Consider the following 15,596-nt stretch of genomic DNA (forward strand, 5'->3'; position numbering starts at 1 on the left):
TGCTTGAATGTCGCTAAGTAAATTCAATATATGACAAATTTATTTATAAATCACTAAAATCTTAAGAGTTGTATATTCCAAATTTCAAGATGTTGACTATTTTACAATTTATTCCTTTAAGTATGTTGACATGCACAATTCTTGACAGCACCTGTTTCGTAGTGCAGAATCATTCATTTAGTTATTATATCAACCAATGAATTGATAGGTGATTTTTCTTCTGATAAGTTAAGGGCAGGATAAATTCATTGATATAATAATTAAATGAATGATTTTGCACTACGAAACAGGTGCTGTCAAGAATTGTGCATGTCAACGTACTTAAAGGAATAAATTGTAAGATGGTCAACATCTTGAAATTTGGAATACAGTAGAACCCCAGGATACGGCATTAATCTGTTCCAGGGTTGGGATCATAAGGTGAAATCGCCGTACAACAGGGCCTAAGTAAAATATTATACAGTACATATTAAAAATTAGTAGCAAAATACAGTACAGTATATAATACACATGTATATAATCAAATAACATAAATAACACCGTAAGGCGGGGCAAATACCGTACCCAGGAACTGGAAAAACATTGTATTCCACATCGTAACCTAAAAAAAAACGTATCCCGGGGCCACAGTATCCCAGGTTATACTGTATAGATTTTTGCCATTTATTTGTTATGTACATATTATGCACACACACATTAATCATAGCAACAAATACTATAGGGCTATTTGTAGCAAAAGAAAAAAGGTTTAACACAATGCAAAGCACTGTTCACAGTACGCAGGTCTTGTCGTTGCCCAAGAAAAAAAAAACGTCCTAATATGCAGATTCCCAACCATGACAGCACCACAATCTGCATATCTCTTCTTTGTACTGGACAGATTCTGGATTCAAATGACGGCAGTTCTTGTGCACATGCGATTAGAACAAAGTGTTGTTCACCTATTTATCGCTCGCACAGTCACACAAAACACAAACGCAGGGCCGCTTCTTTCTTTGATGATCATCACATTTCCCCTTGATCTCATGATCACACAGAATGCATTGTGGGGTTGGTCTTTTATTCCGCTCACTTCTGCGAAGGGGTGCATTCATCATCTCTGATTCCAGTTCTGCCTCATCTGACAAACTATAGCCAATACTCTCTGGCGAAGGGGGTTCACTGATTACGTTTGTCAGCAGCTCATCACTAGATGAGTCATCGCTTTCCCTTGCAGTTTTATGATATATCTCAAAAACTGGGTGAAGGTTGCGCACATGGCGTGGGGTTCCATCAACTAGGACTGACTGCTGGCTGATCACCCAGATATTCGTCCTCGTTTGAACTTGGTGGTGCATCGGTTTCCTGGGGGTCTCACCCAGACTGGATCCCCCTATCCCATATCTATTGTGTGTTCCCTTACTACTTTCATCCAATCTGTGCATATCCATCTCCTCAAGATTTGACTTCTAGACTAACAGTTTTGTCAATATCACATCGAAATTTTCATCAATGTCTCTTGCATACAATTGTTCCCATCTTCAAGGATTTCATTTCTCAAACACAAAAGACTAAAAACGAAAACGCAAGTTGGAAGTTAACTTTATTTTACTTTATGGAGCTTAATACAAACCAGCAGTAAAAGCAATATTATTTCAACTGATTAAAAAATAAATAGTGAAAATTTTATACGGTTGGAAAAGAAATCCAATTATTTTGAATTGGTTCTTATTAAAACTATTGAACAGAATTACAGATTTATTGAATGAATGAAAATAATTTTGTTGTACATATTTCACAGCAAGAAAAAAGGTAAAATAAAAAAAAACAATTTTTATAAAGCTAATAACAATGTGGAAATATACCGGGTTATTAGAAGGAAAACTGAATACAGAACAACAAAATAAATTTTTTAAATTCGTTTTATATACAAGTTTAACTTGCTTCCGGGTTTCTCTTCTGTCACTAATCATATATGTAATGCTGGAATATCACAATATTTGGGGGATATGACCTCTTTCTCAAGTGTTTATATTTCTTTATCTCAAGTTTTCTTTCGTCTAACTTAAATAGTTTTGGCTGTTGTTGTTGACTGCAAAATTGCTATTATTTTAAACATTGAGGAAAATGAAAATTTTTAGTAAGTCCAAAGCATAGAAAATTTTGCTGTTGTAGCAAATTTAAAGAAAAATTTGACTTGCATTTAAAAAGATTTTGTGATTCATTAAGAAAATGAAAGTCTCATCCTACTCTATTGTCGTATATACATGTTTTTATTACCGTTTTTTTTTTTTGTCTGCTTAGTTAGATATGTTTCCACTACCAGTATTGAATTAACGATCCGATAGTTCTTCGGACTTGGTAGTCTGGCAGTCTGCCAAGTCTGAAGAAACTATCAGACCGTTAATTCGATGCTGGTAGTGGAAACATATGTAACTAAGCAGACCAAAAAAAAACGGTAATAAAACATATTTTGCTCTACAGTAGTATTGAACACTTTTTCAGGTTTTTTACCATTTGCTCAGTAATTATATATATATGTGTGTGTGTGTGTGTGTGTGTGTGTGTGTGTGTGTGTAACTCTCTTACTGGCTGATTATATAATAATCAAATTAGAAAAAAATCAGTAAGAATTAAAGCACACAGCCAACAAGTTATGTCTCATCGACTCAAACTGGGTTACCTTGCAGAAAACGTATGATATTGAGAAACCAAAAACACTAAAGGAATCAAAGATGATATCACAGAGGACACATGTTGCAGAAGGATATGTCATATGTCATGAAATGCTATTAAAGTACTTAATTTATTTTCCAAACTCATTCATGTGAAAAATGATAATCATTTAACAAATTCTATTAGAATAAAACGTTCCAAATTTTTTTAGATTGCATTAAACTTTGGGAATTATAAAAAAAAATACAGCAAAAAGTGTTCGAATATCATCAACTTGGAATTGTAATAATCTATAGCATATTATCACACATTAAATAAAAACTCTAATCTAAATTTGATAAAATTTCAGAAATTTTGTCAAATTCTTTTAATATTATCTCCAAAGTTTCATACAATCTAAAAAAGAAAAAGTTTGTTCTTTTATTTATTTATTTTATTTATTTTTCAATAAAATGTTGAAAGACATAACATTTAAAAATCAAAATCATGAAAATGGGTTTTTGGTTTTTTTTTTTTTTAGATTATTTTCTTCATTAATGGAGACAATACAAAAAAATCTCAATGTTAATAATTCGATCAGTAAATCTTTTTAATAATTCGATCAGTAAATTTTTTTTAGTAATTCCATCAAAAAATTTTTTTAGTAATTCCATCAAAAAATTTTTAGAACAAGTTCCTCAAACAAATTGAATCCAACGACCAGTGTATAAAAAATAGATCCGTTGTTTCAGAGGAGTAACTTTGCAGTCGTGAAAAATGACAAGAAATAGTAACACACTATTTAGACAGTTCCGAATAAACATATAAACGATGGACGGATTTTTATTATCATTTGCACAGCGCTATATTTTTTGTTTTTCATAATAACAGAAGAAAAACTGAATTTTCTGTTTAATAAACAAAAGAAAATTTTACCCTTTTTTAATCAATGAATATGTTTTTTTTGTTTTTGTTTTTTTATAAATGGATGGCATGATTAATCATATGTTAAATAAAAACTATTGTGAAAAAAAAAAAATGATGCTTGAAAAAAGTTGTTTTTGTTTCACAAAACAATTTTCCTGGAATTCTATTCATTCTCAAGTTTGTTTTTTTTTTTAAATTAGTTAAGCGTCATTATATCACATACAAAGCATAACCCCTCCCCCCACCAAAAAAAAAATATTTTAGAAATTATGCAGTTTTTGTTTTTATTATTTCAAAAATGTTACAGGGGTTGTTTTATTTTATTTTTTTTTTTTTTTTAATAAAATTTAAGACTTTGTGACTTAAAAAAAAAAAAGGTGGGGAGACAAAATGTTTTTTTTTGTTTTTTTTTAATATTGTTTGATATTGCATCAAAGGTGATAATCGAAAATTATCTATAGAAAATGGAAAAGATTATGATGAAACATGTTTAATCGCAAATAATAATCACGAGTAATAAGATTTGTTTTAAAAATATTATATTACAAAGCTCCATACCGCCTGTGTTCCTTCATTATAATATCATTGTTTTTATATAATCTGCAACATTATCTATATTCTTCTATGTTCAAAATATATGATTTGTTCTATTTTTATATAATAATAAAACTATTCTTGTTTATGCATATCACAATTATATCTCGAATTATAAAGCATCTAAATAGAAACATCAATCCCTCACTTTATCTACAGCGATAAATAATTAAAAACTTGCTCAAAGTACAACAAAGTAAATACCCCCGACACACCCAACAAACAACAAAATCGCACCCCTACACAGTAGAGATTCCCAGATGCCAGAAAGCCTTTTATTCTAATAGTTTTTCCCCTTCAAACTGCTAGACTTTGGAATTTCTCTCGGGTTCCTGTTTCCCTGACTGTACTGACATGTAGAAGTTCAAGTGTAAAGTGAACAGACATCATGATAATCAACTCTCTACATGGTCCCCTGTATATTGTAGCCTAAATAGTAACCCTCTACATCCAAGTGGCACTGTGCTTTGTTTGAAGTGAAATAGCAATAAAATAAAAAAAATAAAAAAAGCTGAATTGGACTAAACATAAGCTCTTATGCTTAGCAGCTGTGTCCCAAAATTCATAATGATCAGCTAATTAGTTTAGGAGTAAATCCTGTACGCACACATATACACACATTTAATTTAAAGGATAACTTTAACAACGCATTCAAGCTTTGAAATATTTACTAATTTCGGAAAAATGTTATAAAATGCAGACATAAATTATTTAAAAGATATGATATATCAATGACCAGAAATTAGTTTGACTGAGGAGTTGGACACACTTGGAAATTTCTGATAAAAATATTTTCTTGTTATTCATGAAACCTATGGTATCGATAGCTAACAGTAAGTATTACAAACTGGCCTATCTACACTGCGAGAATTTTTTTTTTTAAGTGAAATTTTCATAAAGTTGAACTTAGAATAATTCAGATATTATATTTATTAAATTAGTAGGTAAGCAAAATTAATTTATTCCTATTCCTGATGTTTTTTGTTTGTTTGTTTTTTTTTTGTATGATGTTTATTTTTTTTTTTTATGGTTTATTTGTAATTATATAACTATTTTATTTGTAATTATATAACTATTTTATTGACAATTTTATCTTGTTTTTTGGGTTTTTTAAAAAATAAATTTGGATGATTGTCCAGAATTCACCCTATATTAAAAAATAAAAGTAAAAAAAAATCTGCATGATATGCATACCCGGGACAAAATAAAAATATCATATTCCAAAATTCACATACATTCATGAAGTAGTTTTATCTTTATGAATAAAATAATTTATAAGCAATTAATGGAATTTGTAGGCTGGGCCCCCAAAATTTTGCTACTCATCTCCCTTCATAATATCCCCACAACTTATGTCCCCGATAGTAGCCCCTTACTTCAAAGTGGCACTGTGCCTTGTTTGGGGTGAAAATTGAATAAAAAAAAAAGAAGAAAAAAGAATTTCCCCTATATTAAAATACAAAATTAAAAAAAAAAAGATCTGCACAATATACATACCCATAATGGAACAGAAATGTCATATTCCAAAAGCCGCATAAATTGATCAAGTAGTTTTATTTTTAAATAAGAAAATAAAATTGAGGATTGTCTTGCATTGCCATCTTGAAAAAACAAGGGCAGATAGCTCCACAATAATTCAAACTTGTGAGATCAGCCTTGTAATGTCTATGATTTTCCATTAATCATTTAAAGCCATTTAAAAATGATTTTCTTTATAAAAATAAAACTATTTGATGCATGTAACTGATTTTTGGAATATGATCTTTTCGTTTCATCACAGGTATGTACATCATAAAGACTTTTTTTAATTTCTGATTTATAATACAGCGGTAATTTTGGAAAATAACCAAGGTTTTCTTTTATATCTTTCCTTTTTTTTTCCTTTTCTTTTTTTCAGTGTTTTCTCTCTCTCTCTCTTTCTTCGTGAAACAATATTTACAATTCCATGTTAACTTTCCACATTTAAAAGAATTTTGTCTGATTTATTTTTTAAAATGTTTCTTTAAGGTTGTTGTTGTTTTCTTGAAGCATTGTGTGTAGTGTGAAAGGCATTGTGTTTTGTTCGAAGGCTATTACAATGCAGCTTGTGGGAAACACCATGGACATGTCTCAGTGCATAAAAGAATAAAAGTTGATATCAGCATCTACTATCCTGTCCAACACATTACGCTGGTAAATAAACATAATATAATTGAAAATTAATGAAAATTCCTTCTAATGTTGCCAATTATTCTTTTATACACTAACTTGTGTCCACAGTGTTTCCCACAAGTTGCATTGTAATAGCCTTCAAACAAAACTCCTTTCATATTTCTTTAAACGAGATTTCTGTTTCATATTTGATGACTCATGATCCCACATTTCACAGACTGTCTACAATCTATTTTAATGGATGCCTTCATAAAGACCTCCCTGTATGGCATATCATTCATATAGTGATCATAACGGAAGCAGTTAACTAAATTAAAACTACATAAGATGAGTGAAACTGCCAGAAAATTCAAGAAATATATCTTATCTTTACACATTTAAAATTTAGTATTTTGATAGTCTTTGTTTTAACTAAAAAATTTACTTTAAAACGTTATAAACGTTTGTTTAAAAACTGGCTAATGATTTCTTTCGTATAGCAAATTTCATGTTTTTGATGTTAATCCTTTTTTATTTTAAATCCCAAATTTTGGATCACTCTACAAAATCATTCAATATTAAAAAAAAAAAAAATTTCTTAATTGCTAAACTTAGTTAAGTACAAAATTTTCAGGCTTTTATCTTTAATAAGTCATTTTTTACAAAAAGTTTGATAAAGTTTGGTACATTTTATCCATTTTTCTTGCCAATGGTCAAATTGGGCTTTGTACCGTGTTTACATGCTAGAAATAGAATGGTTTTTATGGATTTATTAATGAAAAAAAATTAGCTTAGTCTTTTAATATAAGAAATCGGTCATATTGAAATATTATTCTTAAATGAAAACTACATAAAGATATAATCTATATTTCTCTCAGTTTGTCTATTTATCTGTCCATTCCACTTTTTCTCAGTAAAATACTGGACAGATCTAGCTGAGATTTTGTATGAGCCTTTGTTATGATAAGGTGTAACGAACTGAGTGTTATGGTATCCACTCTATGGACATTTAAGGATTAATAAAAATTAATAGAGATTTGCATTTAATGTAAAAATGAGCACAAATTTAACCATGTATATATATAGCACTCATTCTAAGTCAACGGTCTATAACTTTTTCCCATTTTAACTGACTAGAAAGTGTAATAATATATGTTTTATTAATTAACTCTGATTTATTACATTCCTGAAATGTTACTGACATTGGAAAATTTCGCCTTTTATATTAATTTTTTTTTTTTATTTCTAATATATTTCGATTTTTGTTTAATAAATTTGATTGATTTTAAAAAAAAATTGTCATGAATCCAAATAATACGTTAGAATAAAACTTATATAACAAAGTTGCTCTTCTATGTCATTTCCACGCAATTTTTGTGACGGCATGTGATTTTCACAAACATTTAAGACTGGGTATATCTAAGAATTATTTATTTCAGTTTTATATTATCTTTCTTTTAACGAACTGTGGCATTCATGAAGATATTTTGCTAACCAAACTATCTACATGTATACATTTGAAGTTAATTGAATATCAAAAAAAATGTATTTTAACTAAAACACTATTACATAATTATGTGTTATATCTTAATTAGTAAAAACTTTTAATATTTTTAAAATGATCAAATAGAAAAGTAATTATAAGGAAAATTAACGTTTATTGAATAATGCAGTTTTGTTAGTTTTTAGTCTCTTGTGGACAATTCTATATAACAAACTGAATTATCTCCCTTGTTATTACAAGTTAGAAAATGGTGGATTGATAATGTTTTTTGCAAAAAAAAAAAAAAATAGTTCTAGCAGATCTGTTCAATTATTTTCGTAATTTTGGGAAATTTTACTAATTTTTACATGACACATAAGTACTTAATAGTAATAGTGTTTTTACTTAAATGTATTTTTTTTAGATATTAAATTATAATTAACAAGCATCATTTTTTAGATATTAAATTATAATTCACAAGCATCAGCATCACATTTCATTTATTTAAAACTTTTTTCAGTTATACACTGCTTAAACTGGCCTTTTGTTCAATATCACACAAAACATAATTTCCAACTAACTTTGAATGGCCATAACTCAGGTACGAATTAGGATACAAATGAATAAGAGGGGATTGCAAATTGCACTGTTATGAAGACTGAACTTATGCCTTCATGATCTAAAAGTTTACTCTCTTTGTTGCAGATATTGATGGTGTAAGACAATAAAAAAGCAACCCTTGTTATGTAGGTGCATCATTAAATCCCTGGCAAAAGTGCATTGAAAATGGTGGTGACTATGTAGAAAAATAAATTATAGTGCACAAAAGGTCCCTTGTTTTAATGGCACTACTCCCATCTTCATAGCTCTTCAACTTTGAGTTAAAAAAGGCTTTACTTTTAAAACAAAGCTCATATATATATATATATATATATATATATATATATATATATATATATGAGCTTTGTTAAAAATAACAGAAAGCATATGTTTAGTTATATCTTTTTTTCTTTTTTTTTTCTCATGATTATTTTTGTGTTAAAATCAAAAAAAAGTTTCATTTCGGTTGTTGATCTCTCTCCTGGAAGAGCATGAAAGCATTTTCGTCCTAACTGACTTCAAGTGCACATGTCACAACTACATTTAAAATTTTTTTTTTCTTTTCTCCAGTTTTTTTTTTTCATTTGCTTTTTCACCTGATGCCGATTTGACGAAAAATCCAAAACATTATTGATACATATGGAACTTAGATTAATTTTTTTTTTAATTTAACACAAAAAAAATAGATTGAAAAAAATAAAGGGAGCATAATTAAACAGAAATTTTTTTTTTAATGTTTGCTTGAATGAAAAAATGCTGCCTCAATAAACACAAAAAAAAAATATATGTACAAGTTTTGAAAATATATATAGCAATTAAGCTTAACTGCCACATATTTTAAAAAACTTACTACCTAACTCTACTTACATATTGAGTACTGTCAAAGTAAATACTGAAAATATATACATTAAAATAATAATAAATATATATATAAATTTATTGCATAGTATATATTAAAAAGAACTATTATGCTGTTACTAAAAATATTTTGAGTGAGAAACGCATCATTTTTACTAGTGACACATAGTTTTACTCTTTTACCGAATGAATGAAAATGGAAAGGATGTCAAAATATATTGTCTCATGTAGGTGTAATTATGGCAGGCAATCAAGGTGTGTTTGTCATTCGTTTGCTTCTAAGTTGCACTATCCATCAAATCTAACAGGTCATCTCCATCACATGAAGGTGCAGAGGAAGATCCAACGGACATTTCCCCCATTATTCGATCCAATTCAGAGCACTGAAATAAAATAAAAATGAGTAAAAATATTGATTATGGAAATAAAATAATATTCAAAGAGATTATGAATTTCTTTGGAATAGGTATACATTATGCACCTCAAAATGAAATCTTGTTTCTATATATATATATATATATATATACTAGCAAGGGTACCCGGCATTGCCCGAGTGTTTGGAGGTGTGTGCTCAGGCGGGGGCGGGGGGGGTGTTAATCAAAACATAAGAATAAGCGAAGTAAAAAAAAACAAAAAAGAAAACAGAAAAATGAAAGTTAAAACTTCTTTAAAAAAAATCTGAAAATTAAAGCGGGGAGGGAGGTGGGGGTGCTCGGGCGGGGGGGGGGGGTAATCGAAATAAGAATAAGCGAAGTAAATATTTTTAAATTTTAAATAAAAATTAAAAAATCGAAAAAAAAAACAAAAAAAAAACTAACGTAAGGCAAACGAACAATGATAAATGTAAAAATCGAAAAAAATAAAAACAAAAAAGAAAACAGAAAAACAAACGTTAAAACTAAAAACCAAAAAAAAAACAAAAAACACATGAAAAATGGCTTAAATAAGCCTGTTTTGAGATTAAAATTTAAAAAATCGGTGGGTACCTGGGTGTTTTTGGGTGTGTGTGGTTGGTCAGGGGAAGCGAAGTAGGAAAAAAAAAACAGAAAACGAATGTTACATGAAAAATGGCTTAAATATAGCACTGGTTCAATTTTAGCTTTTTGGGTATCAGAATCGGAAAATTATTTGATTTTGTTTAAAACAAAATCTTCCTCTGCTGGTAGTAATAATAAAATAATAAATATCCAAAATGTATAGATCACCATCATCATCATCACAAGTGTGTTTTACATTTGAAAAAATATCTGCACATTTAACGTGTTTTTTCAGTAATGGATACAAAACAGACATTTTATAGTTAAATATTTAGAGATTTATAAAGTATCGGAATCGGTAATTGTATTGGAATCATTTCATCACTAATATATATATATATATATCTATATATATAAAAGTCAAAATGTGCGTTAGTGTGTTTGTATGTTTGTGTGTGCATGCAATTTTTCTGTATGTCTGCCGAAGGCTTTTTTCCGGTTGCTTCTCAGCTTGCTCGCTCATTCTTATAACTTTTTATATGCTACCAAGATCATAATATCTAATATATTACGAAACAACATCGTAAATTTCTTTATTTCAGACACTTTTATCTTACAACAAAATTTGTGCTGTGAATTCGTTTTCTCTGCTCCTGCTATGGCGTGAGATTTGATCTATAAAACCACCTTCGTTTTTAAACGCTTATTTTCCACTGTTTTTAAAGTCCCTGGCTTTGTGGCATCATGTCATGTCATCAGACTATTAACCTAAAGGCTTTGGGTTCGAGCCTACCTCCCTCCCAAAACTTTTTCCGCTGTTTTTTTTTTGTTTATTTTTGTTCGTTTTTTTTTTTAATATTTAACCCAGGCAATTTGTTTTCGAGTCTACCTTCCTACCAAAACTTTTTTCTTTTTTGATCTACCCTTCCCCAACACACACACACCTACAAACACCCGGGCAATGCCGGGTACCCCCGCTAGTCTATATATATATAAAAGCAAAAATGTGTGTGTGTATGTATGTATGTGTGTTCGCTTTTTGTGTATGTCTACAAAAGGCTTTTTTTGCCATGATTCTCGGTTGGCTCGCTCCTTCTTAAAACTTTTCATATGTTGTCTAAATAATAATATCTACGACTAAGGAACTCTGGTCGCAGCTATCTTTAATTTACCCGACTTTTACAAGCTATTTTCGAGATATTTTTTGATCACCGCGTCGCGGGGAAAACAGAAACTGGCTTCCAGTGCAAAACTAGGTCAAACATCACGCAACTTGACGTTCTCACACCTGCTAATTTCGGTTTATAAACGTCAACTTAACACATTTATCAATTCATCTATTCCCGTGGTCGAGGTTTAAATTAAGGCTAGACAATCGAAAAGAAGGGATGACTTTCAAAAATATCGGTGAAAAAAGCGACCCCTCCCTGTAGGAAACTGGCCAGTTGAGGGTGAAGAAATTAACGTTTTTAGCCAATTTTTCAGTATTTGTCGTCTGAAGGGTCGAGCTTCAAAACAATATTAATCTTGTGAAAATTTGTTGCCTCTGTCGAAAGTTTTAGGCAGACATGCAAACATACATACATACATTTCTATATTGGTAGCTCAAATTTTTGACGCAAACCAATTAAAAAGCTTGCCCTATCTCTGAATACCCTTTATGTAAAATTTCAAATGTTTAGACCAGAAATTGTCTGAGTAATTTGGTAGAGACCGGAGCGGTCAATTTTTTTTTAAACTTTGGCCCCTATTATTACCCCTTCACATTTATTGTTTTGGTCTCAAATCAAGTTATTAAGTTAGATCCATGTCCGAGGAACCTATATCTAAAATTTCAAGTATTTAGACCTAAAATTGGCAGAGGAGTTTGGTAGAGTTCTTAAAGGTCAAATCGTTGAACTTTTACCCCTTGTCAGACAAATTTCTGGCCGAAAACGAATTACAAAGATTTTCCCAAATCTCAGTACCCTGTATATTAAATTTCGAGTCTGTAGACTGAAAATTGACAGAGTTATTGCATAGGGAAATGTAGACAGACAGACAGACACTTTCACTTTTATAGATATATATATATATATATATATATATACATACACACATACATACATACATACATATATATATATATACTAGCAGGCATCTGAGGAATGTATTTCATCATTGATAGATATTTAAATATTTAAGTATGTATATATATATATATATATATACATACATACACACATACATACATATATATATATACTAGCAGGCATCTGAGGAATGTATTTCATCATTGATAGATATTTAAATATTTAAGTATGTATATATATATATATATATATATATATGTATATATATATATATATATATATGTATATATATATATATATGTATATATATATATATATATATATATATATATATGTATATATATATATATATGTATATATATATATATATGTATATATATATATATATATATATATATATATATATATATACATACACACATATATATATATACTAGCAGGCATCTGACGAATGTATTTCATCATTGATAGATATTTAAATTGTATTAATGTACAAACTAACCTTTGATGCATCAATTTTGATTTCCAAGGATTTATCCGTTTCCATCACAGGTGTTGGCCTATAAAGAAATATTGAATAAAATTAATTTAAAGAGAAATCTTTGTGGCATTATAAAAGTAAATTCAATGAAAATTATAATAGATACACAATATATAATTTGAGAAGTTCATAATTTAATAAATTATTTTTTAATTTTTTTTTTTTAAATAGATAAAATAATTTGTATTTTATACCTATTACCAAAGTTTTGTCAGAGGAAATCAAACATTTGAAGTTGGAGTCATAAAAATAACTTGAAAATAAAAGCCTAAAAAATATAAGAAAAATTTAATAAAAAAAATTGTCCACACTTTCAAGTATCCAGGGTAGTGACAATTTAGCTTGTTATCAGTGATGAACGCCATTTCCTTCATAGCAGGCCAATGACTGAAGTCAAGAAGCTTCATCAGCTATGCAAAACCCCTAACAATATCTCAGGAAGAGACCAGATTACAGCTGTAGACCAAGCAACTAGAGACTGCCCTCCCCTTCTACTGACATAGGAATATCCCTTTTCTTTTCTTTTCTTTTCCAGTCTTGGCTCCAGTAAAAAAACATTCAACCACCTGAGAACAGGAATGGGGTGATCAAAAGTTACTATGCGAAGATATGAGTACAAAACTGACCCAACCATTTGCAAATGTGGAGGAAAAATGACCATACGATGCAACGCTGACTTATCTGCTGTCCTACTGCACAACTAGTGCAGCTTGAAAGACCTTACAGAATGCAACAATAATGCCCAACTAGAGAGCAACATCTTGAATCAGATGACCAGGCTTTTATGTGCTTTTTATTAGCCTTTCATCACTGCATTAGTTACTTAGATTTTTTCTACCGTTCTCCTTCCATCCCTCTACCTGTTCTATAAGTATTTTAATGGTGAATGCTCTGACGAACTGCAGACACTTGTGCCCCCACGACGTAGACACCCTCGACAAACCCGACAGGCAGCTAAATCCCACCCCCACACAGTAGAGATCCCTAGATGTTTCTACTCCAGTAGTTTCTTCTCCAGAACCGCTAGACTCTGGAATTCCATTCCAAGTTCCTGCTTCCCCAACTGTACTGACATGCAGAAGTTCAAGTGCAACGTGAACCGACATCTTGCTGCCCAAATCCCAACATAGTACCCCAGTAGTTGCTGCCCCTGATAGTAGCCCCCTACACCAAAGTGGCAATGCGCCTTGTTTGGGGTGAAAATTTAATAAAAAAATAAATAAAAAAAGGACTGTCCCCCTAATTGATCATGTCTCTGATAATATAGATGTCGCACTCTTCTTAGATAATAACACGCAAATACATGTCCACCATAAATATTGGCTTGGTTTCTCAGCTTGCTGCTGTACTTATAACTTCTCTATAGCCCATTCCCTCACACAGACAGTCATGTTCCCAACCTGCCTCCCAGATTGTGAACACCAGCAGGTTTCACTTCTAGACCTATTCCTTACCACAGTACCAGAGGATTATGTGACTAATGCGTACAGTCCACTTGGAAACGCAGACCCCCTAGTGGTATCAGTGAACACCACACTTAAATCCCAACCCAAAGGTAAGAAGCCATTGCTCAAAACAACAAGGTACTAACAAAAGGGCTGACTGGGAAGCCATCAGGGAACACATTAGAACAAAGTTATTTATCTTGCTACAATGGCAGGAAGATTAGATACAAGGGTCAGAATGTGGGATTGAAAAGTCAGCGCTGATGAGAAGGCGCACTCTGGTCTAAAAAAAAAAAAAATGCCTGGATAGCCCTGTCTACATTTCCCGGTAGTGGTGTCTCGGGCAATTTTTTTTTTTTTTTTTTATTCATGTTCACCCCTTACAAAGCATATCGCCACTTGGATGTAAGGGGCTACTATTTGTGGCAATGTCTAGGAAAGATTAACAAGATATTTGTTCATGTTATATTTAAACTTCTGCATATCAGTACAGCCAGGGAAGCAGGCAGCAGGAAGGGAATTCCAAAGTCTAGCTGTTCGAGGGAAGAAACTATTAGAATAGAAAGCTTTCTGTCATTTAGGGACATCAACAGTGAAGGGGTAAGATCTTATTGCTAAGCAGGTTTGTTTGAGATATGTACGTCGAGGCCAGTAATAAACTAACCCCTTCTCAAAGAGAGAAGGCAAAGCCTGGGAGGATGGACTGCCTAGAACTGGTCAGAATACAGAACTGTGTAAAAAAAATGGGAAACTTATATGACTACATACTTCAAAGACAAAAAAGATGAAGTGCAGTTTCTTGAATAATAAAAATAAGAAAAACTCACTGGTTCTCATCGTTCTCATCCTCATCTTCTCCAAGCAGACCAGGACCAAATAAGTTGAGTTGCATTTCTGGTTTCTGAGATGTACTTGCCATTCCAATGAGACGAGACAATAATTGAAGATGGGCAATGGCATCAGAACTGTTTGGCTCCCCCTAAAAACAATAATCATTTAACACTTCAAAAGAAAAAAAAAAAAAAAGAATTAAAGAAATGGAATTTCTATTAATCCATTAACCCTAACCATTATTTTATGGGGAATTCTAATGTCAAGAACAGAAGAAGGTTCCATGATTAGAGTTAAATTTATATTTGTTTTGTTTTTTTTAAGGTCACCTGATTATGTCTGTTGGCTGTGTGTGTGTGTGTGTGTGTGTGTGTGTGTGTGTGTGTGTGTGTGTGTGTGTGTGTGTGTGTGCGTGTAACCACCCTCTATTTTTGCTGATGAGGAGACTTTGTTTAAAGAAAAACTTTTATCCAATTATTTTTCAAGCCATATTGTCTATTTCAA

The 15,596-nt window shown here is 30.8% G+C and overlaps 1 protein-coding gene across 1 annotated transcript in view; it reads right to left on the reverse strand.

Moving 5' to 3' along the window:
* Window positions 1–1,565: 1,565 nt before the first annotated feature.
* The window catches only part of LOC145285872 (protein OSCP1-like), a 41,134-nt gene continuing 27,103 nt past the window's right edge, over window positions 1,566–15,596 (reverse strand). Inside the window, exons 8-10 of the mRNA XM_080134319.1 lie at window positions 15,089–15,240; window positions 12,778–12,835; window positions 1,566–9,609 (exon numbers count right to left, since the gene is read on the reverse strand). Of these exons, the coding sequence (XP_079990445.1) occupies window positions 9,505–9,609; window positions 12,778–12,835; window positions 15,089–15,240 (315 nt within the window). The 3' untranslated portion in view covers window positions 1,566–9,504. The remainder of the gene's footprint in view (window positions 9,610–12,777; window positions 12,836–15,088; window positions 15,241–15,596) is intronic.

Source organism: Euprymna scolopes, chromosome 10, assembly GCF_053919585.1.
Source record: "Euprymna scolopes isolate OS-2025 chromosome 10, ASM5391958v1, whole genome shotgun sequence".
Classification (NCBI taxonomy): Eukaryota; Metazoa; Mollusca; class Cephalopoda; order Sepiida; family Sepiolidae; genus Euprymna; species Euprymna scolopes.